This window comes from Tyto alba, unplaced genomic scaffold, assembly GCF_018691265.1.
Source record: "Tyto alba isolate M040663 unplaced genomic scaffold, T.alba_DEE_v4.0 Super-Scaffold_18, whole genome shotgun sequence".
NCBI lineage: Eukaryota > Metazoa > Chordata > Aves > Strigiformes > Tytonidae > Tyto > Tyto alba.
In genome coordinates this window covers 18,669,193-18,693,802 of record NW_024881280.1, presented here as the reverse complement: position 1 = coordinate 18,693,802, position 24,610 = coordinate 18,669,193, and the positions used below count along the sequence as shown (strand labels likewise).

At 38.8% G+C, this 24,610-nt stretch overlaps 1 protein-coding gene across 3 annotated transcripts in view; it reads left to right on the top strand.

The window, feature by feature from the left end:
• The first annotated feature begins 13,285 nt into the window (after positions 1-13,285).
• Positions 13,286-24,610, top strand: part of PRKD1 (protein kinase D1) — a 142,881-nt gene continuing 131,556 nt past the window's right edge. For 2 of the 3 annotated variants that reach the window (XM_042791189.1, XM_042791188.1), the window contains exon 1: positions 13,286-13,823. In XM_042791189.1, the coding sequence (XP_042647123.1) occupies positions 13,632-13,823 (192 nt within the window). In that variant the 5' untranslated portion in view covers positions 13,286-13,631. Of the gene's footprint in view, positions 13,824-14,575; positions 14,629-24,610 lie in introns of those variants that run through there. The other variant, XM_033010339.2, reaches the window with a different exon arrangement.

Sequence of the window (24,610 nt, the reverse complement as noted above, 5' to 3'; positions counted from 1 at the left end):
ACTTTGACAATACATTTCCAAAATGTTCATAAAACCCTGACTCTCTTCTGCAAACAGCAGTCTGTGGGATAATGTTCATGAACATCGTGGGATTCCTATCCCTCCAAATATGTGTTACTGTATTCCTGAAAGGAATAAGGGAAGCAGACTCAGACCTTTGCCACAAAACACTTCAGTTACAACAGCTGAACTTTATCCCAGGCAGAATAAACTTTTGACAAAGAGTCCTGGCGGAAATGTTGAACATCTATCTTCATGAACAGTATACAGGATAAATGATCCAAGTGATCTTATTTCAAGAAGCACTTTGTGAGTGTTAACTAGGGAATTCAGAGCTTAATCCAGCTTCTTACCCTATTTTCAACATAAAGATTTAATTTAATCTAGTGTTATAGATGAAAATTTAAATATGTCAGACTCAGGAAATTCGCAATGCAGGTTCTCACAGCCACTGGCATTGAGCCCCTTTGCAGAGATGTAAAATTTTATTGGAACAATGCTGTGAGTATATGCTGCTGTGGCTACAATGCAGTTGACAGTGGCTGTGAAAAATATAAAATTCAATTTCCCAACTTCTGCACACTGTTCACAACCCCCTGAATTCACATAAATATTTGTAATGAATATAATATTTGGCATTCCACACTGAATTGTTTTGGCTTTTGGAAAAACAGATGATTTTTCATTGGAAAGCACATATGTAATCTATGAACTACTAACTCAGTTTAATGAAGTGCTGTATTTTAAATGTACTTCAGATCTTTAAATATATTAATAGCTGATATTTTCAGTTCATAGTTTGTATGTTTTGTCTATTGCAAAACGTCTAAAAAGGTAAAATATTAAAAACTTAAACTGAATCTCCTGGGGGAGGGGGGATTGACTAAGATGAAAAAAAAAATGTTTTTTGATCACTTGCTCCCCTCTTTTCCATCCACAGTCCCTAAAGCGTTTCCAGTACAGCTTTGTGCAAGTAATATTTGTATTTGCTTACTTTGAGATAGTGCGTTGCTGGTTGAAGACTCATATTTTATGAAACTTAACTGAATGTATTTGACTATTCTGGTGAATATAGAGAAGGAAGCTTGTGACGAGGAACAGCTGCAAGGGTTTACAGAGCATGAAGATCAATCACCCTAATATTAAAGATGTGAGTCACTGGAGTGCTGATAAATATAATTAACTATTTCCTAGACCACATCACCTGAGATTAGGTCAAAGTAATACAGACCGGCTGTTCCATGATCCCCTGACCCCAACTGTCATTGCTGCAATTAATATGGACAAGCCAAACAGGACCACCTAGGATTTTAATGAGTCAAGCTTGAGACAAAAGCCTGCTCTTTGCTACATCTGTGAGGACTTTCACATCTCTATGTCTTAAAGAAAGAAGATATAGTTACCTAAAACTATTTCATCAAATTTCTTCAACTAGATCAGATTTATGAAAAAAAAAAACCAACTTGTAACACATTTAGACATTTATAATGAGCTCTCCTTAATGCTGTGTGCTCAAGTCTGAACTGAAAGAAGCAGTTGAAGGTTTACACCAACACTCATGCCTACGCAGTCTCCTCCTCAGAGGAGAGCAAGTTCCTTCTTTCTTGGCATTAGGCACATGGGGGGCAAGTGGTTGTTGAGCTAATGTGATACTGGTGACACCTGAATTCAATTCCTTCCTCTATCACAGAACACTGTGGTCCATAATTTATGAGAAATTGTCTCAGCTGTAAAGCACAGTGCACTGGTATGAAATTAAACTTTAAATAAATTAATTTGTGTCCCTGTAGCTATCTAACTGCAAAGTATAAAGCTTATGTGTGTACGGGTTTAAAGCAAGACTGAATATCTTTGTTTTCACAAAGTATCATGAATTACAAATGTGCATCAGTCCATGACTCTCAATACAGGAATAATAGTTCTGCTTTGCTTTGTAAAGCTGCTGTAAAAATATACTTCAGAAACAGTGAGGCATTCAGATAGCATGGGATGAACACTTAAAAAATTTCTCAAATACATTGCTACTCTAATACCCGCAGGGCAGCCAATGGAAGTCTACTGATTTGTGTTCTCATCAAAGATATGTCTTCAAAGGAGTCTTTACCCTGTCCCATAACTACTATATGAAAATAATGTGGTGGCAAAGGGACAAACAGTATTTTAAAAAAATGCATAGCCCATAGGCTGGATTAAATCACAAACATATATTATCTGCCCACATCACAGAAAAGCTTGAATTCCTGTATTCAGATTGTCCTACTTACAGTCCTTCTGAAAGCAAAAATCCTTTTCCAGCTGTACAATTCAAATAATTCAACAGTTGCTGAATTAAAACGAAATAGGAAGTAGCTTTTCTTTAGTTTTGGAGCAACTTCCTGAAGCTGTATTGTGTGTTGCTTTCATAATGCATAAAAACTAACCCTAACATCACAAAGGTTATTAAGACTCTTGTTAGTCATGATCAGCAATACAGGAAAATGCTAACTCCTCTTTGTGCTGTATGCTGCAAAATTGGCTATAGTTTGCTCATTGAAACAAATCAGCTTTAATGAATATTTTCTTAAGCCAGTGCAACTGACCCCTATGCACCATAACATCATTTTTTTTGCAAGCACAGTGTTCCATCATTATGTTTTAGGTATTAGGGATATATATTTACAGATATACACTTGATTCAGGTGCATTACCAGTTTTAACTGTTGTTTTTGTTTTGATTTTTAAAATAAACATTATTCAGAATCAGGTTAGGAATTAAACCAACGGAAATTTGGGATCCTAAGGTGAAACATTTAGCAACCTTTTCTTCATCTCTAATGACTTACTATACAGCTGTGTTGAAACTATCATGGTATAATGACACTGGTGGTACCCTGAAGATCAGATTTTCCGAATGTCCATAGACATTCACACACCAAGTTCCAGCTCCTACAACATACAGAAAGGAAACTGCCGGACTCAGGGTGTTAAGTACAAAGGGAAGTTCGAGAGCAGCCCATATCAGGAGCTAAAGCTTTGTCATTGTTCTTTCTGTACATATGTGCCCTGGTACCCCACAGAATTTCACCAAAGAACGCCTATTCTTTGCCTTATTGGCTAAGCCACTGTGTGAAAATTCAAGTTGCTTCAGAAAGTGTCATACAGAGAATGATACAGAGCAAATTTCCCCTTGAGGACAAACATCATACTCAAAATGGTACTTCTGACTTCATTCATTCTAGGCAGATGGAACAGATTCCATGTGAGTTTATATTTAAGGCCAAGTACCCGTCTCAAAACCAAATGGACACGTGGGGGTCGGTGCAGACAATGGCATCTCTATAGCTCAGAACATATTTCATACCCTCGTAATGGCCAGTCTTATTCTGCTTTTCTCTCTGTCTCCATCGTGCAGAGCTGCAGATAATCCTATTATCCATTCACAAATGGTACAGCTAGTAGGACATAAATGAAGGAAAGGAATATAAGGGAGCAAATGAAGTGCGCAGCCGGAACTGGACTCTGATGAACACCAGAGGTTTGAGGGATGTGATGACATCAGGCACATAGCTGTGCATGATGCTTGTCATCAGTGCATGCTGCAGTTGGTCAGTGCCCTCTCAGGATCTGATGATACTGGTTGCTATTCCAGCACTATCTCTGTCTGGAAAAGGTGTAGCCATCAAAATAGTCCTTGGAACATAAGTTGCTCTTGCTTTAGGTAACAACTAAAAAGCATCTCTCAGAATCATAAATTCAGATTAAGTTCTTTATTCTGTCTCAGTTTAAGATTGCATGGAAAATTCCCTAGGCTCTACAGGCTCCTTTTTATTATTTCTTCTATAAGAGATGTGATACTCAAAGCATTTTCAAGTCTATAATTGAATCTTTGTGCTCACAAAGAAGCCAGTGAAGCTCTTTGCTAGTCTTGCTATCTATGCAAAACCAATTAGAGGACTGGGTTCTACACTTGGAATATAAAAATATTTATTTTTTGTATTTAAAAAACAAAATAGGTTATCGGTGGTTAGAAAGGTATACACATCCAAGAGCCTGATACTCACAAAGAAGACTATCTTAAATTGTCTATTTCTTTCTCCTAGTTCTGGAGTAAGAAGAAAATTGTTGATAAGAAGTTCTTGAGAAATGAGAAACAAATCTGGCTTACAGACATCTAGAAGAGAGATTTCAGAGGCAAATATATTATCATGTCTTTATAAAACAGACCCAGAATGTTAGCCTGATATTTTCTTGTTGAACCTAAGAATGTGTAGTACAAAGTCTACAACTTTTAGAAAAACATACTCTTGTGTTTGGATGATATCCACATATGAATTTCTCCACTTTCTTTGAGAGACTTCAAAGGGAAAGATTAAAGAATATGTCTTATTTCTGTAAGTTTGATATGAACTTTCATGGTTTATTTAATGTAATTTTTCTTCTAAAAAATCCTTTATTCTTCATAATATTTAGCATGATCAAGATCAGATTATTTATGTTTATTTTTATATGCTACTGTTTGTCTATCTATATTTCTAATTTCACATTGTTATATTCTCTTATATCCCTGAAAGACAATCATCTGATCAAGTTATTTTTAAGACTCTCTTCACATGCTTCATTGTGTCAAGATCCATTATATTTAAGCATAATCAAACACAGTTAATCTATTTGAAATGTCTTCATACTCTATCTTATGATTTCCTTGTTTATATAACCCAGGATGACAATGCTGCATGATTGTGTAGAGCTTCATGTTGATATGTTTGTCTACTCTGACAAGGAAAAGGTACACTTTTTCCCCCCTGTGATTAAGCCTAAATTGTGGTTTAAATGAAAGGGCATTTTCTTTTATTACTTAAGGAAGTATTCAGCAATTAAGTCTTTTTTTATGTGCAGTTATTTTTCCTGTCTTGCAGTAAGGCACAGGAACAGAGATTTTGTTTCCTGTGTGTATTTAGTTCTACAAGGTTATCCTAAATAAAAATGTGATGCAATTGATGTAAGAGTGATCTTTCATTAAGTTATTTACAAGGCTTGTATGGAACAACTTTTATTGTTCATATAGTATGTAGTATGTGGTTACATGGTTTACCAGTCTTTTATTTGTTGCATATGAAAATGAAATTAAATGTTTCTTAATTTGAATTCCAAACTGAAAAACCATGATAAGATGAAGTTCAGACTGCAAAGCAGTGACTGTAAATGAAAGGAAAATATAGTTCTATTTATCTTATCTAGCCTGCTGGATTGTTAAGAAATTTTTAAATCTGGACATTTTCAAGTAAGAAATTGTGATGCACAATTGTAGTACTCCTTGCAATAAATTCCTTTTCTGTGAATCTTCCCTCTTCCCATTTTTACCTTCCACTTTCCCGCAGGTTCCTTGGGATCCCCCGCACCATTCCATTCCTTCATCCTTTCCCCTCCTGTGTAAAATACTAGGTTCCTTCATAATATTATTCTTAGCTCTGGCTTTTCTGTTTCATGCAGTGAAACCAAAGCAGCAGCAGTAACCAACTCCAATAAACATTAAAAGATCAATGACAATTTAGGTAAGAAATCTATTGATTCCCTGTTCCTATAGGCAGTCTCTCTTAACTCATTAAATCATTACAAGTAAGGAAACTCACACAAAAGAATAGAGGAGTGATGTTTATTGACTGTCTTAAATCTATTGTCCCAATAATCCCACCTAAATATTACCTTGTCCTGTATGTGGTCGTGTTATTCATGCAGCAATCATTAAATAATTTAGGTTAACCATAATTTAATTTATTCAAATTATATTGTACATAAAATTTTGTGGATAATAATATAAACCACATAAAAGTATGGTAAAACTGGTGGTAGTGGGACTAACTAGTCTGACAAGCTCAGTTAACATCTTTTTAAATACCAGAGCAGGAAGTCAGTAGTCATTTCAGAAATATCTAGCTCCTAGGTAAATTTCTAGCTCCATTTTAAAACTGCCTGTAAACCTGTATCCTTTCTATACTATCAAACACTGTCTAGATCACAAATAAGACTCTAACATCCTTATTTACCCTTGGCCACTCCGCATGTTTGCTACTTTGGCTCCATAAGATGTGGAGACAACTGCTGGTGGATAGTTGACAGCTTATACCTCTTCCTTTAGGCTGTATCCGCTCCCAGAAATAATACGACACCCATTCATACAGGTCAAAATCATGCATAAATTACAACATACATATCTGATTCTACAGGGGCAGTAGTCTCATTCCCAGGACATGGATTATTTTTTGAACTGCCAAGGAATTTCAGTGGAAATGACATGGAGGCCTGGACAGCAGCCACAAAAATATTACTGTTAAGTAACAATATAACAGGTTCCTGATGTGTAAAAGAACAAAGTTTGTAAATCAGTTATGCTTGTATGTATTAATAAATGAACAGTACTTCAAGAACTTTGCTATAAAAAACCAAAAATTTAACTAAAATACAGTATAACTGATTTTCAGTAGCGTACATATTTTACTATCAATCTAGTTTCAAGAAAATTACCAAAAATGTAGCAAACACGCTAGCTGCTTGTTGAAAAATATCCCCAGCTAAACAGTGAATATCATGGAATCATTTCTGAAGAGGAAACAGCTGTTATAGACTATTACAAAGTCTGACTCTCAGACCCAGAAATTTCAGGTCACTGCAGCCCAGAATGCTGTAGAATTTTATGACAGTGACATTCAGGAGACTGTTTAGCGAAATGGTGCTATGTAAGCAATAAACAAAGTGTCCTTCACACTAAATACACTATTCAGAAATCAACTAAGAAGTAGCATTAAGAAATTTCTGAATAAAACCTGTGCTGTGTCTTCCTTTAAGGTACAATGACTACCTCATTTCCAGTACCCTCAGAATGGGAAGCACGTCTCTCAGATAGCAGTTCTAAGCAGCAACCACCGCCTTGTTCCAGAAGTACCATGCTCCTAAGAACCAGAGAGCTAGTGAGGACAATTTGCACAAATATGCCAAGATACTCATGCTTATCTGAATGCATCAGTAATTCTATCGTCAAGCCATAACAAACATCCTCAAAGCATACTTTGGGATAAATGGAGCCTGTCCTATCCCAGAATTTTTTGAGTATAGTGAGGTCAGTTTGGAGCACAGAATACAAAAATACCAAAAAACCTCTTCCCTCCCAAACCAGCCCACTTTTTGCTCAAAGAAAAGAAATGGAGTATGCAGACATTTGTCATAAGAAAGCTTTACCCTGCAATTTTTCAGACCCTATTTTAATGTTAATCTACCTTGTATACCCATGGTCAGTTTGTCCAGAGATAAGCTACGTAGGCAGAAAACAGTTTTGCCAGCCTAAATCAGATTTTAACTTCCATTTTCAAGATATTAAAAAATAAAAAAATCTGATTTTTTTTGTGATCCATTTATAAAAAATACTACATTGAGTTGTCTCAGATTTTTAAACTTGAGTTTTGAATTTTTAAGCTTAATGTTTTTAAATGTTTTGTCCTCATTATCTAAAACTTTTTGCAGAAAGTAATGAAAAATAATACTCCAAAAATTTCCTTTTTGAAATATTAAAGCAATTTCAACAATTGGAAACAATTAAAAAAAAAAAAAAACAAACCAAACCAACAAAGAAAACAATTACTGACAGTATTCACATCAACCAGTTAGAACTTAGAATGTTTTAAGTTTCTCATGGAAATAAGTAGCTCATCAGAAAATCCCTAACCAGTTCTGCTTCTTATCTCCAACTAAATATCCAGGAGCTTGTCTGTAAAACTATTTTGCCAGTATTTCTGATATCAACTCCATTTAACTTACCAGTTCAGCCCCTAACACAATACTGATCCCAGATCCAGTGACATTTGCATTTCCAGCTCTAGTGCCCTTTTACTTTCCATCACAGTGTCCACATTTCTTCCCAAATTTCATCACACTATGTTTACCAGTCTGTTTTTCTCTGTCTTCCTTGGTTATTTTTGTTTTTTTCTTCAATTCTCTGCTTTTGAACCAAAGAACTTCCTCCCCAACAGTATCTGTTTCAGGGGAGAAGTTATGGAAGCATGCAGTCCACTTTAAACATCATTTCAGCATCTGAAAACAGCAGATGCTGAAAAAATGGTTTCACTTTTGTAGACCTGTCTTTAATCAAGTATATTTTGCTGCTTAGTAAGAATGCAAATATGACAGAGTCTGTACTCAACTGCAGAAACAGGAAAAGCTCATGTATCTTAACATAAACAGTTGGCTGAAAGTTCAGTGTTAAAATCTATAAAAATCTATATAAAGAATATGTAAACCACATCTACATGCAAGAGGTACTCCTTGTAAAATTTGAGGTTTCTGCTCAAGTTAGTTGGAATAGACAATACATTATCTGCATTTCACAGATCATAATATAAAGAAAAGTAACTTCTGGAAATATCAATACACTGCCAACAGAAAAGATATATTGAATAATGCTGTCGCCCATAATGCCTTTTTTGCAAGCAGGTGGCTAGTGCTGTAACATTGATAATAACAATGAAAAAAATAAACCTAGCAGGGGGCAAAGAAGTTACAGAGTATTTAGGTAATTTTTCAGCTAGGGTCTGACAAACCTAGAACATCAGGTTCTTTAAACACCTTGCTAAAGCAATCACAAAATGATAAATACTTACCTTTGAAGATCAGTGGATGGGTGAGATACTGGAAGATTCAGAGTAGAAAAAAAAACATATTTAGGGCATTAGTGATGTGTGAAAGTAATCTAGAACAATAAGGAAAAATATAAACACTGGAAGACAACAGCGGAATAACTATCAGGCCAGCACTGATTTGTTGTAAAAGACAAATCATCCCAAACTAATCAGATTTCCTCCTATTACAAAGCATAAGCAATACGTGTGATGTATTCTGACTGATGAGGTTTTAGACAGTCTCATAAACCGTTCTTCTCAGCAAACAGAGCAAATCAGGCTGGGAAGAAAATAGTATAAAGTGGACACAAAACTAGTTGGGTAATAACACACAAAGTATATGGGTGTGATGGAATTCCTTTGGAGTCTGTACTTCATCACATTGTATTCAATCCTTTACTAATGACTTGAATAATGACTATTACTTTTAAATTTGTGTATTATACAAAAAGGAGACAGACTGAAAATGCTGTGGAAGCACTTGTGATTTGAATTCAAGGGTTCTTGACAAATTGGTGTAACTGCCTGGAAAAATTAGACAGGTTTCTATACAGATATATGCAATGCAGTATGCTTGTGAAGGAATAATCAACTTCAGATATACAGTAATAGGAACAAAATAATAACTTAGCAGGAAGAGATCTGGAGCTATCATGGACTGTGCTCTGGAAGCAAGTCAATATGCCAAGCTGGACTGCTTGAAAAAAATGGCATTGGGATATCTGATCAAAGCAGTGAGCCTAGAGGTGTGTGTGGTTCAGGAATGTGTGAGATGAGGGAAACAAACATTTTAGTGGTGGAATGCAAAAATCTGTATCAACCTGATTCAGCAATAAAAAGTGTCTTTGCCTACTTTAACATTTGATCTGTTGTTGCAGGCTGAGGAGGTAAATTTTTCAAAGATGAAAAGCTGTTGTCATCTTTAGCAGCAGCTTGGAAAAGCTCCTCTTCCACAGGCTCCTGCTCTGCATGGAACAGCCTGTGGAGTCCAGCAGAGGTGAACAAGTGGAAGTGACCTAAGGAACAAAGGGTATATGCCAACTCACTTTCTTCCTGGACAGATGATGCCTTCCTTCTGAGGTAGAAAAGATACATTTCTTTCAAGGCAGAAAGAAAGATGAATATGCTTACAACTTTGAATTTGTGTGTGCTGTCACAGATAACAAAATCTGCCCATATTTTTGGATCCCATGAAGAACATAACAGTGAAAGGCAATTATCTTCCTACCCTGACCTCGGGAAACAAAGTTACCACTGTACTGAGCCCCAAAAGCTTGTGTCTGAGTAAACTCTCAGTCTAAATTTGGAACATCTAAAAAGTTTATCTGTCACTTTCTTTGCTTATTCATTCTAGTGACTAATCGTTTTCATGGTTAAATTTTGAGCTTTATTTCCAGTTTCACTTTCTATCCAGCTTCCAGAGACTATGTCCTCTTACTGCTTTCTCTTCTGTAGTGCTATTCTTTTTTCCTTGCCAAGATACACTATACAATCAAGTACACTGCCAAGAAACCTGTTTTTCAAAATACTAATGCCAGAACTAGGTACAATATTTCACTATCTGCCTCAAAAAACAGTAGTAATAATCTCATGTAACCACCTGTGTTCTACCTGCTACATAAACATATCAGAAGTAAATTTTAGGTCAACAACTTTGACCTAAAAACCAACACCATCTATGTCAAAGAAACTGCCTTATAGAATATTCTCCATTGTTTAGCCATATCCTGCATTATTCTTTGTGAGGTGATTTTTTTTTTTTAATTAAAACATATGCACCATCTAATTGCTTGTGTTAAAGTATAACTGGCTGTTCAAAGGACCAGTTACATTACAGATAGAGAAAAGCAGAAAGCAATAAAAACTTCATGAATGGGATGTTTCTTATTGCTAACGAATAGAGCAGAATACAATCTATAGAATGTACTAAGCTGAAAGAAAAAAAAGAAAGATACCAGTTTCAGAATGTCATCTAAGTGGAGGGTCAAGTATACAATCCATGAGAACATAGAGAGACCACTATTCACCCTTCATACTGTAGCATTACAGAGTAATTAGAAGTAACATTACAGCTACTGCTCCTTGGGGGCAGCTGGGCAAGGTTTTCATAATGCGATACTACAGTGACATCCTCGGCTGCCTGCCCTCTTCCTGTACAGAGATAGATGCATAAACTGTGTAGCCATGTGCGGCAAGCTCATTTTTTTTTTACCCTGCAAGTTCATGTGGCAGTTCATTTACTGCTTAATTGATCTGTACAGGTGCAGTGAAACTTAAAATTCCAGTGGTTTTTCCAACTGTGCATGTACAGATTGGCTCAGCCAGGCATGCACACTGTATCAGGTCACAGGGAAGAAAACAGACTGCTGTGGATGGTCTTTTCCCCTCCCTGGCATCAGTGTAATAATACTTCCATCTGGAAGGATCATTGAAATAGGTAACATTTCAGTCCATACAACAGGCCAGGTCGCAGTCAGGATCACATCATGTGGTTTCACTGAACTCTTTTGTAAATAGCATTTGTATATGACTGGCTGACACAGCGTTGAAGAAGCCCTGTTCTCATCTATTCCGATTACAGAGGTGTGTTCAGCATGGCCAATACACTAATCAAATGACTCAGCAACCTACAACTTTCTAACAATACTGAAATCTTTCTGAGGAAAAACTCGTGCCCATGTCTGCAAAGGGGATGTGGATCTGTGGGTGAGTCACAACATATAAGCTCTATCACTGGATTTCACATAGATGAGAAAACCAAGGATATATAATTCTCAGCGTTGTTACTGCTACCTCTCCTCTTTGGTTATTTTAAGAGTTGCAAAAGAGCTGTAACTGTATAGTAGCTAAGGTCATAGACAACTGTCATTTTTCCACTCTTTCCCTTGAAAGCAAATGTCATCATGTGACTCATGGTGTGAAGTACTCACTTATGTGACCCTGTAATTAACTATGGCAAGGGCAGGAGAGAGGGGGACAACTCTCCACCACTATGGCATCAGAGCCACATCTTCTTTTACCACAGTGAGCTGTAGGGAAGAAGCACTCTGAGAGTAGTTGATGACACTTATGACGCTTTACTACATTCAAAGATCACCTGAACAATGAAGCGAGGCTGCCGGATCTTCCAGTATGCTTCTTCCAACAGGGGAGAAGTAGGAACTACAGTGCTCAGAATAAAATACCACTGGCTACCTGATGTGGCTCTGGCCTTGCATTTGAACCTATGATAGCCCTTCAGGGATGGCACTGGGACCTCACATGCCCTTCCTGCTACAGATTCACAGATGGACCTCACAGTACTGCTGTGCCAAGTCCCATACAGAAAAGCTGGCTGGGCCACAGGATCATGGGAAGCTTGCAGCAGTTATAATGCCTCAGCAGGGTTTGACTTGGGTGTATAAACGTTCATGCTCCAAAATATCCAAGCACCAAAATATTTTGTATATGGGGAGCTGTTAGGAAATAGTCCGTCACAATGCTAACCAGTATAGCCAGGGTACACTACCATACTGAGATGGATTAACTCCTAAGGAAATACTGAAGACAACAGCAAAATTAAGTAGGATTTTCAACAGCAAAGCCAAAGAATATGGTTGACGATGATTAGTAGTCCTAATGTGGGAGAAAAAGTCTACGAAGTGGGACTAGTAATCATTTTATTCTAGAGTGCTGACATTTTCAGCAGATTTGGTAGTCTGTAGAAGACACAGATTAAAATGCAACAATTTCAAAAGGAAATTCACCAAAGAAGAAACAATTCCAAAATTATACAGACGGTAAGGTGCTGTGCATGTGTAAATCCCAGGTGGGAAACAAGCTGACAGTAGTAAAATGAGTCCTAATAAGACAGCTGATCAAAATGAGACGTTGCAGCTGTACATTTGGTCAAAAAAGCAGTTTATAAATTTGATCAACCACTGTATTTACAAACATATATTTAGTACTGCCATCCTTACAAGTACCATATATTAGCCTAAGAGTTTCTCCGTTGGTACCTAAAATATTTACAGTTCAAGTTTCCACTGCCGTCACAGATTTCCAGGTAGAAATCAGGGATGGGGCTTGCGCCGATCCCGAGATCTGGGCAGAGTAACTCATCCTGGTTTTAGGTGGCAGGGAGTCCCTCCTTACCACAGGCTGTACCTGAAACGGGAAGCTGTTTTAGGGAAGAGAGAGGTGCGAGCTGTCCCTTGCTTCTTCCCCAGACCTGCGGGGGCTGCCGGAGGAGGGGGCCCGGTGCTGGCCGCAGCGCCGGGCCGAGGCCGGGCCGGAGCTCCCGCTCCCCCGGCGCTTCTTTCCGTCCTCGGGGGCAGCTGCCGCCGGAGCGCCCGCGAGAGGCCACCGAGCTGCCGGCCGGCGAGGGAACACCCCGACTCCCCTCAGGCGGGCGCGGCGGGATGAAGGCGGTTTGTGAGGTACTGCCCGACGGGGGTGAACGGGGAAGGGGCGGCTCTCCCCTCTCCAGCCCCGCAGCCGGGCGGGGGAGCCCAGAGGCGGCTGAGGGGAAGCCCCGCGGCGGGGGGGAGGCCCGGCCGGCCCGGGGTCAGCCCCCCCGCCCGCGGGACGCGGCCGCCGTTTGGCGGCGGCGCGGCGCGGTGCGGCCCAGGCGGGCGGCGGGCCCGTCCCGGCTGAGGGCGCGGCCCGTCCCGCCCCCGCGCCGCGCACAGCGCCAGGAGCCCGAGCGGCGGCACCACCTCGGCGGCGCTGGGCCGGGCTCCCCCCTCACCCTGCGCGTCTTTCTCGCCGCCTTTTCCTGTCTGCATCCTGCCCGGTCCTCCGCCCCCACTTCACCTCCCCCCCACCCCTCCTCCCCCGCCTCGCCATTTTCACCCGGGAGGAGCTCGGCGGGACTTCCCTGAAACTTCGCGGGGGGACTCGCCCGGCGCGTCCGGGGCGGCCGCAAACTTTTCGCCGCGGCGCCCGCGTCTCCGCCTCGGTCCCTGACCCCTCGGCTCCGGTGGCGGCTCCGGCGGGAAGTTTTCGATGAGCGCCCCTCCGCTGATCCGGCCGCCCAGCCCGCTGCCGCCGCCGGGAGCTGCTGCTGCCGGCGGCGGCGTCGCCTTCCACCTCCAGATCGGGCTGAGCCGGGAGCCGGTGCTGCTGCTGCAGGACTCCTCGGGGGACTTCAGCCTCGCCCACGTCCGGGAAATGGCTTGCTCCATCGTCGACCAGAAGGTAAGAAGAAACCCCCCCGGCCAAGCCCCCTCCCGCCGACCCCCAGACCCGCTTTGCGCGGCCGCGAACTTTCCCCGGCCTCCTGCCCGCTCGGCTCCGGGGCTAACGAGACCGATCGCAACTGTCCTGCGCCTCTTCTTCTTCGCCGCCGGCCCCGCTTCCCTCACCCCGGCCCCGCGCCACCCCCCCCCCCCCCACCTCCCGACCCCGGTGCCGAGCAGGCTCCGTGCGCGATGCTCGCACGCGAGCCTGGCTTTTTTTTTTTTTTTTTTTTTTTTTTTTTTTTTTTTTTTTCTTGTTAGCAATGGATGTAATTAGCTATACTCGTAGCTGTTATTAAAAACAAACCCCAGCCGGATCTATCTGCCTGCTTTTTAATGCTGCGGAAGGAGGGGGGAGAGGGAGAAACCTGTCAGCTGTGATGGCAGCGCGGCGCCCTGGGGCAGTTTGCGCGTTGTCCCGGCCTCTGCTGGGAGACGAAACTTTCCACTAAAACAAAACAAAACAACAACAACAAGAAAAAAAAAAAAAAAAAAGGCAAACGGCAACAAGGAAAAAACCAAACCCCGAGAGCCCAGGATTCAAAGCGGCGGGCAGCGCTTCGCACGCCTGCCCCTGTGCCGGGCAGCCGGCGGGGCCGTGAGCCGGGGCAGCCCTGGGGAGGAGCCCTGGCTGGGGGGTGCTGGGGGGCGGCTGGCGCTGAGGTGGCCCCGGGCAGCAAAGGTGGCACCGCCTGCGGGGTGACACTCGCCGCTGCTCCTCCAGGACGGTGGCATCGCTGGGCACGGAGCTCGCCGGGACACTGGTGAGATTTTGCGCAGCACGCCAGCATCCGCCTCGCTTGCCTCTGAACCTCCGCTGTCCTCTGTCTTTTCCCATTTCTGTTTCAACAGTCGTGTTGTATACTAAAATCAAGTTTTACTTTATCAGTGTTTGTTGTGTGAAAGACCTGCGTAAAAGTTTCATGGTGACTGCAAAAGATGAAGAAAAAAGACTGAATATTCAGGATGGTTACAATGGAAAAAGTTGGGGTTTATCCTTGCTTGTTTTTACTGAAGTAAAATAATTTCAGGCAGGGATTTTTTTGTTTGCTTTTTTAAACTTGGTAGCTTTGCCTTACATCTGTTTGTAACTCCCATCAATCTGAACTTCACTAAATAGCGGAATTTCCTTTTTTTTTTTTTTTTCTTAAGATCAACTAGTGAAGTGTTTTCAATGTGTATCTTTGTTGCTAAATTTTGTATTTTTCTTAGTTTAAGAAATGATTACTGGTTTTAAAGTTCAATTCTGAAGAAAGGTGTACCCTTCTGATTAACACTACTATATTTCCTTTAAAGCTAGGCCAAGACTCATTACTTGGGTACATATACATCACAAACAACTTAAACAGTTTTAATATTTCACCATTCATAGGTTATTGTGCTAGCAATAATGGAAATGCTAAGATTGTTGCCTGTATTGTTTATATTTTTGTGCTTGAGTAGTTTGTTAATTTCGTGGGTTTACTATAAATTTGAATCTAATCCTAATTTCCTAACAATGTACCACTGTGTAAAGAAAACTAAATGTGTTGGCTTATGCTCAGAGTCAGACTTAATTGTGTAAGTACTGACAGAAAAATTTTTAGCACTACAATTTGTTGTAGAGAGAGAGTATCATTTGGCTGCTTCTCTAGAGAGCACACTTGAATGAGAAACTTTCTTCTAGTCACAGTTACTCAGAACCCAAAAGTCTGCTTTTCTCGAGGCTGTTGAGAAGGAAGTGCCTCAAAGAAGGGGAAAACTGGAAGAAAGATAGGCTTTGCATTTTTTTTTTTTTCTTGTCAGGTGGTAGCCTCTACCTCCTCCATTCTGCAGATTAATTTGTATGTTATTTAGTGCTCAGAATCTGTTTTAAGCTTAAACCTGCAAGTATGTCTGTATACATGACATCACTAACATACATAGTTTCACTAAACATGACAGGACAGTTTGCATATACTAAGTTACTTTGTATACTGGCAGAATATATATATATATATTTTTTTTTAAAGTGGTATCTAGAACTGTTCTGATGTAACTTTTGTGTTGTACGTTCATAATTTTCTCTTTTCCTGAGATGATTTGAAACATTGCTTATTCTTGATTTAATGAGAAAGATGTATTTGCTTATCACAATCAAGCAGACTATACTGTAAAGAATATTTTATTGAAATCTCATACTATTTTCAAGTTTCTTTGGGTTCTGTAAAGTAGTGGCCTACCAGGTAACAATTTTGTCCCAAAGTCTCTGTTTGACCTGGACAGTTTAAGCAGTATATAAGGATGAGAAAATGTGATTTTGTTTCTTTCTTTGGCTGTCATGTTAAACTGTAAAATCAACTCTGTTGTGGTATGCTATTAAATATTTAAGCAGTCCTCTTGTACACAGTTTTATTTTTAGGATTGTGCTTAATTCTCTTCAGTATCAGTGTCAGATGATCTGTGATAGAGAGCTTCTTCCATGATAATGTGGGTATACCTGATCCAAGATATTTATGACCTTTATTTTGCACAGATTTATACATCAACTTAATTTAGTGCTGCTCAGAATTTGTTAAGTTGAACTAAGCTTCTCAGAGTGTGCAGAATGGAGCATACTTAGGTCTAAGTAGGATGTTAATATAGAGGGTATGTCTGTGTGTATAGATGTATTTATGTGTGCATGTGTGTATGTATGTAGAAACCCACCATATTTCTATATCTTTATCTGTTGGTTTTAGACATAAATACTATACATGTGCATGCATGTATATACAACTTTTAGTGCTATGTATAATTTAGATGTTTATATTTCAATATAAACATGTATTTGCATATTTTTACTCTAGTGGACTTTAAACAGCAAAGTGAAGTGCAAAGGTTATGTTTTCTAATTTTGGTAGAGAGTATAATTACATTGATAATCTAATGTATGTGATGTATAAAATGGAATGAGCAAAGTGTGTCTCTTTCTCCTTTGTCCATGAGAGACATTCTTTCAGGAATTTCATCCTGAGATAGCTGTATGGAAATTTTCTTAGCAAATTTGAAGATGAAATGGTACGTAACAATTTCAGGCATAAAATCAGACACATTTAAATCTGTTAAGAGCTGTTCTGAAGATAATGAAATTTTTTTCCTTTGAGTTTGTGTATTTTGTTTGTCTTTCTTAGAACCAGTGACATGAAAACCTTGAGACTTGTTGATGTGTGATTATTTTTTTCTTTAGTTGAAATGGAATTTTAGCATTTAAATGATGATGTGGTTGACAAGAAATGAGGATCAACTGCAAAATGTTTGTCAGTGTTTGACTTCGAGGCTGACTCCCCCACAGTAACAGTGGGATGACGTTGTAAAATACAGTCTTTATTTTCTGAAGATAAATAGTTTGAATTATTGCCCTTTTGGGGCTAACTGCACACAGTAGAACCACTTTTCCAGGGCAAAAGTGTAATGCAAAGTGCGCTAAGTAGGGACATGGCATATTTTTAATTGTCTGGAATGATCATGTTACCGAAGCCTTTACCAGTAAAAGGCAAAAAAAAGGAGTCTTTATACAGATTTAAATACAAATTAGTAAAATTTTAATTCAAGGGGGAAACTAGTTATTATTTATATTTTCTGTTTGTTGAAATTTTTTGTTATCTTTATACCTCACATATGATGTGTTGGGCTACTGTAGTGGCATTGCCAGATTTTGAAAACTTTGAGTTCTCAGGTAAATATATGATGCAACGTTATTTGACTTGAGAATGTGAATTTTATAAAATAGGCTTTAGGTCAGCCATTGAGATCAGATGTTGTCTAGGCCTTCAGCATTTGAAGGCAGAGAAGATGTGAGGAATAGGAATCACAGACAACAAATACAAGAAACAAAATTTGATCTGAAACATAAGAAACAAAATTTGATCTGCAGAGGCCATGTGTAGTTCAGACTGATTTATAAAAGTAATGTTATAGATGGTTCACTGGTTTGGATAATTCTGAAATTTCACAGTAGGTTAAAAAAAAACAAAACCAAAAAACAGTCAAACCAAAAAAACAAAGTGGGCCATTTCAGAAAGGGGAAAGGACAAAAAGAAAAGTTACAAAAGGTGGTTCAAGTGGCATGCTGCAGCTGGAATGCCATGGCCAGATTCATCTTTATGTAAGGTATTCAGTGTTAAATTAGGGGAATTGTCAGAAAGCAAACAAAGAGCCTTTTTAAAGATTTCCTGAGAGTTGAACCAAACACATTCAGGAACAGATATGCATTCACTTGTGCTTCTGGTTGTCCTTGGTAAGGGAAATCTAACTTATTCTTAAATAAATAAAATAGGAAAACAAAACAAAAAAAGCTTAGTTTTTTTGTTTTGTTTTGTTTTTGTTTTTTTGTTTTACTCCTCAGGCTAGAATCTCTAGACTTGTGGTCTGAGTGAAGAAAGGAGCTTTTCTAAAGGTTGACATGAAAATATCCCTAACCTTTTCTGCAAGGGTTTCAAGCAGCCACAGAAAACATATGGGGTTTGTTTATACGGATGATGTATTTCATTCTCCCCCCGCCCCCAATCTACAAACTCGCCTAAATTAAATAAGAACCTGGTGATAATGAAATAATTTCCTTTGGAGTGTGATGGAGACTCAAGTTAAATAGTGTACTGGAAAGAAAGATTTTTAGCCTCAGGATAAACAGAGAAACTGACAGGTCTTTACCATGCTGACCAAAACTCATATACCTTCAGTCAAACAAATGGATTTAGACATTTGCTACATTTTTTTGACTCTAGTCACAGTCTTCCTATGTTCTGGAAAAGTTAGTACAGTGCTGTTGAGCTGTTGCAGTTACATTCTCATGGAGTCTTTAACTGGTGTACACTGGTAACAAATGTTACACTGTTTTCCCTGAAGCAAGTCTTTCTCTTCACTGAATGCTTCCTTTTGCCTGTGTTATGAAAACACCAAGCTGTTAAATTTCGTTTGAGGTGTGCGAGGTGCCTTGTTACATGTAATATGCATATAAGCATATTACAAAGTGAAAGTACTTTTCTAATAATCTCACTCTTATAAACTCAAGTGAGACTTTCGATGTTTACAGTTTAACCTTTTATTGACTTTACATTTATTATTCTCCACCCTGGAAACTGCAAGTCAGTGCATGTAGCATTAGTTTGTAAATTAGTTAAAATTACTTTTGGAGCAGCTGTGAGAAAACACTAGGAAAAGTGTAACTTTGCTGAAAGGGAATCAGTTTGAATTTTTTTAAAGAAACTGAGATTTTTGAGAAATGCTGACTTTGTTATCTATCCTGTCAGTGATGAAGATGAGGAAAATGGTCTAATGCCATGGAGTTATCTAGAGCATTTGAGAAATTCCTTGCCAAAGATTAAAGGCTATTGATTGAATTCTCATAGATTAAGAAATTAGATGGAGCTTTGGATAGAGGACAGGCTTATAAACAAAGCAGCTGACATTTTAATTTTTAAAGGAATTACAAAATGAGTCTTGTGTTGATCTTGTGTTAGTCCTGATGGTTCCCCCAGGAAAAACATAATTTCTATAATGATTTTTTATAAAGTAGAAGATGAGTAAGTGTATGAGATGCTTCTCTCATTGCCAGTGTGATGCAGCTCTATTGCCAGAGAAATGATGGAATTTATTAATGAAGTTGAAACATTTTCCAGACAGAACTGTGTATGTGGACATAGTATGATGTGTGCTCTGTGAATCTGAAATACCCAAGTTCTGACTATCTGTCTGATACTGGGCATAAACCGCACAGACGACCAGAGAGCGCACAGTAAGCCCAGTGCGTCCTGATGGTGCAGTGGGTTTTAATTTGTGAAACACCTGGTACCTGTCAAATCCCTGTATGGTTCTGTGCTGACTTTGTCCACAGGTATTTTTCTGTGATTTCTGGAAATCCCTCACAACCAACCAAAACTATTTGCTCTTCAAATGTAGGTGGTTTTTTTTTTTTTTTTTTAGAAATCTCGCTGTATGGTTACCATGAGTGTTACACTGTGGTTACCTTCAAGGCAACAACCACGCTAATTGAAGTCTGCATATTGTTACTTTTGGTTTCTTATTTTTACTGTATTACATATATGAAAATATTTCAGTGAAGAACTTTTGCCAAATGTATGTTTGTTTTTAGTTTGTTTTGTTTGTTTTTTAATGACTATGCCAGCAAATATTGTAAGGACATCTGTGGAATTTTTAGGTTACAGCTATGTGAAGTTAAAAAATACAACTGATAAAGACAAATTAAGTACAGTGAGACTGAGAGTTGTCTATCTCAAGCAACCTGTGATAGCACATGCATTGTTTATAGTTTGTTTGTTTGTTTTAAATTACTTCTGTACGATGCTGTAGGCCATCGCCGACTTCTTGACTTTGCCCTCTTGTTGACATGAGGCATGTCAACACATTACATAATATGGCTGCAGCTACACCAATGCAATTAAGTATATAAATAAAATCTGCCTTCCAAGGTTTATCAAAGTGTAGGTGGTCTATTCTCTAGAAATACTTCATTCATTCTCTCCTTACAAGAGTGTGGCTGTATATGCATTTTTAGTCAGTGCTAGCAACTGACTTGTGTTTGGCTCATGTTGCTTGGAGGAGGACTTCTCTTTCAAATTGTCTTCTGGAGCTACTATAAGCTTCCTGCATAATGTCAAATTGTCAGTTTTGGTATAGATTTGAAGTCTGCTTCACGGTGTGTTCCAGTAAAATACTTGTTTCTTTTTTCAAGGTCAGACTTGAGTATCTCTTGCACAGGGTTGATCATAGAGGTTCTGCTAGAAGGGCTGCCTCTATTTTGTTATCATGTCTCTTTAGCTCCAAAAGAATGTGGGTTATTTGAGAATTAAAAAAAAAAAAAAATCCCCATTTAGTTGAGATTTATTTTGCTCCATCTTTGACAGTGTTTTCTTCTCGGTACACATTGTGTTCATTGTGCTTTACCACTTTGAGAGAGGAGACTTTTGATGCAATGCCTTTCTGTGCTTGGCTGCTGGGGCACACTCCTTGGGGTGAGCTTGGATGCCCAACCTTAACTTCTCAGTGCTGCCTGGACATCACCTTTGTTTACATTCTCCCAGCTTGTGGCGTCCCTGTGATTGTCCAGAATTTTGCAGCCCAAGCCAAATTTCTTTCACAGCCATTAAACTTACTTTCTTCTTCTTCATACAAGGCTTTTAATACTGCTAAATGATCTCTTCCTTTTTGGGACTTTTCCTTTTAAATATTTCTATCCATGTAACAGTCTAAGATGATCACAGACTTGATGTCACTCAAAAACTGTGTATAAGATTAAAATAACTTGTACATATCTGGCTTTTAACTTTTATACTTTAAAACCTTGAAGTATGCACTTCAAGTCAGCTACTTCATGAAGCAGATTTTTGCTTTCCAAATCCTCTTCTAGTTTTATCTGTGGGAACAGCATATGAAAATTAGAAAGGTAGTATAGTGTGTTCACACTATAATGCAGAGGTAATCGTATGGACGGACATATTATAGTGATAGTGATATATGCATACACATAAAATTAGCCATAAATTTCAGTGTATATTGCAATATTTTGCTTTCTCTTTTTCCAAGTATTTGTGGGTTACTTTTGCTTGTTCCTTATAATTCTGTTTTCTTCTTCAGCTGAGGGAAACTTGGTCAATAGGTAAGCTTTCACTTCTCCCACCATGCAACATGTATATTGGTTTTGTGTTTGTCTCTCTTATGTAGGCACAGCCTGCGATGTGTGTCTCTTCTGCAGTGAGAACCAGCTCAGAAACAGTTATGACATTAAAGCTAGAACATAGCTGGTTATTTGGATCAATAGTTATCAGGTACCAAATTTTACTATTTTTTTAAAAGAAGTAAGAAACGTGAATGTACGTCATCTAATCTGGATCTTGTCTGTTTCCTAAGAGAAGAAAGGAGGCATTTAGAGGCTTTTGTTAGTGGTCAGCATACAAAGATCTTTCCAATGTAATTTTAAGCACAAGGTATATGGAGAGAAGCTGTAAACCATGACCACAGTTGGTAGCTCTAAACTTTTATCTTGTACATTTTAAAAGAACTGTATCTGAACACGTCCTGTGCAGTCTGAAAGCATGTTCTGTTTCTTCTTCAAGTTGTAAAAAAAAAAAAAAGTCAACCTTGAGAAATAGAATTTTTTTTTCAAGTGTTAGAAATAGTTTTTGTTAGCATCTTGTCAGTTGCAAAAGCGCGGACAAGACACAGCTGGCACTGGGAGCAACATTCTGGCTATGAGGCATCTTGCCTAAAAGGTGTTTATCCTTAAAACCACCAAGTTTCATGCTGCCTTAACTTTTTCCTACCACCTGAAAAGTCCTTTTATATAAAAATAGAAATTACTAATGTATGTGGACCATAATGCTAAAGTATACCATGGTCTCCCGCTTTGTAGCACCAGATGTCCTTGTGTGATTTCTGGATGCTAGGCTAGGGTCTGTACTCAGGCTGGAAGAGTGCTGAAAGCCCCATAGATCCTTGGACCACAGAGGGTTGTTTATGTGTTTTAAACTTCCTAGATTGTAATTTTGAATCATGAGATGAGGGTCTGTGGGGTGAAGGAAACTGCACTGATAAGGAGGACAGTATGAGTTACACTGTTTTCAGTCTAGCTGTAATAATTATCACATTTTGCTCTGGAGTTTGGTTCCCCCCTCTGTGTTATCTTTAAAGGGTTGCATTACAGTTTTGCTGTCTGTTTACATGACATGACTCTAGATGTGCTGACCATGCTATCTAATGTTGTAAGTACTGAATTTACCTGTCTGAGGGCCTCATATTGCTACTCAAAACCAACTACATCTAGGAAAATACGAAAATTGTACACTCAAATAATAAAATACAACCTTCCAGATATTTGCAATATGTATGAATTTATGCATTTGTTCTGGTACATTTATTATACCTACCGCTAAAAAGAAGGAATGCCGCAAAATATGTAGAATATGAGTAGGAGTCTGTCCAGTTCCAAACCCACATAGTTTTCACTGTGTTTTTTCCCAAAGAGTTGTCTGTCCTACACAAAAAGCCTAGGAAGAAAAAAGTGGAGTGAAAATTGAAACCATCTAGTGAGAGTCTGTGTGTGTGCTTATGTGAATGTGGGGGGGATTAGATTAGGGGAGAGGATCTTTTTGTTCTAGACTACATGTTTTTATCCTCATTTCCCAAGTAAAATTAAACTTTGCTGTCTGTATGTTATCCTTCTCATATAACAGTATGTCTGCTGGCCTGTTTGTCACAAGAAGCCTGGTAAGTCATTGTAGCAGGTAGAGTTCAAGTAACCAGCTAACAGGTTATTAGGCAGAAAATATAGTAAAATCAAACAATTTGGAAAATACATACTTGTGCTCTACATCTAGAAACATATCTCTAGTATATCTTCAGTCTGTGTTTGTGATCAAGCCTTTTGTTTGCGTGCCATGTGAAGTGACCCAGAGAATGACACGTTTTTCAAACCTATGAACAAATGTCAGTGTCTTGGCTTTCAGTTCTTAATCTAGGTTAAAATATCATCCAACGTAAACCTCCTTCTTCTTCCTTCCATTTGATTTCCTTTATTTGGCAACTGTCACAGAACTGAGGAGGTCCTGGGCTGTATTCTGGTGCTGAATTAGTTCTTGATGTGAACTAAGTACTTTAAAAGGAGTTACAAAGGTGATAGAGCTAAACTCTTCTAGTGACAGAGGCTGAAACAAAGAGCCATGATTGCAAATTGTGGTTTGAAAGTGATTCAGATTGGTCATTAGGAAAAAAAAAATGCTAGGAGAGTAGTGCAGTACTGGAACAGGTACCCAAAAAGGTGCTGGAAACTTCATCTTTTGTTTTCGTACTGGGGCAAACAAAACCTTGTGCTGGACATAGTCCTACTGTAAGTGAGAAGTCAGACTAGATAATGTCCAGAGGTTCCAGTGTTTCTGTGATGCTCGGAGTATGCAGTTCATTATGGTCAGTAATTAAACTAATATTCAAGTTAAAGTAGTGACATTCCTCTATCAGACACAGCTAAAACTTGTTCAGCAGTTGACACAGCCTATATATGGCTTTAATCAATCTATGTTTTGTTTTGTTTTGTTTTTTTTTTTTTTTTTCTGCATGCTTTGTGTTGTATCTGTAGTTTCTTGTTAGTCTCTGATGTGAATATTTAAAAGTTATATCTGACAAAAATTAAAAGACATAACTGATAGTTAAATATACCTACGAAAGAGGAGATAGAAACAGCTAGAAAACACCATCTCTAACAGTGCTTTTGAACCTCTGTTTATGCGTGTACATTTGTTGCATTAATGCCTAATAGATATTAAGCAGCCTGTATTATGATATGCTACATGGTGTACAGGGAAGAAGTCCCTCCCTTCAGTACTTTGCATTCAAGGTGTACTGGGCATCTGGTTATTACACCACATCTTAAAGCACATGGAAAGATACCTCGGCAGTACACCCAGCAGCTTAGCAGCACTATCTTTAAAGAAAACCCTATGAGAAATCCATCTTAGGTTGTGGGCAAAAGCACTAAAGTTCCTCATGGAAACTTGTGGTTAGCAAAAATGGTTAGTAAAAACCACTAGCCCTTTCAATATGAAATAAAGACCTCAACTCTTAATGGATTAGAAATAAGAAATAGTGTTACATAGGGGAGGGGCCTACTGAGTTATCTGTCCTTGTGGAATGGTGAAAGGTCGGTCGGTGCAGAGATGAAAGGGGGGAATGATAAAATGAAGTAATATACCCATCTGCTGCAAAGATTGCTTTAAGTGGAACAATGTGTAATTTTTC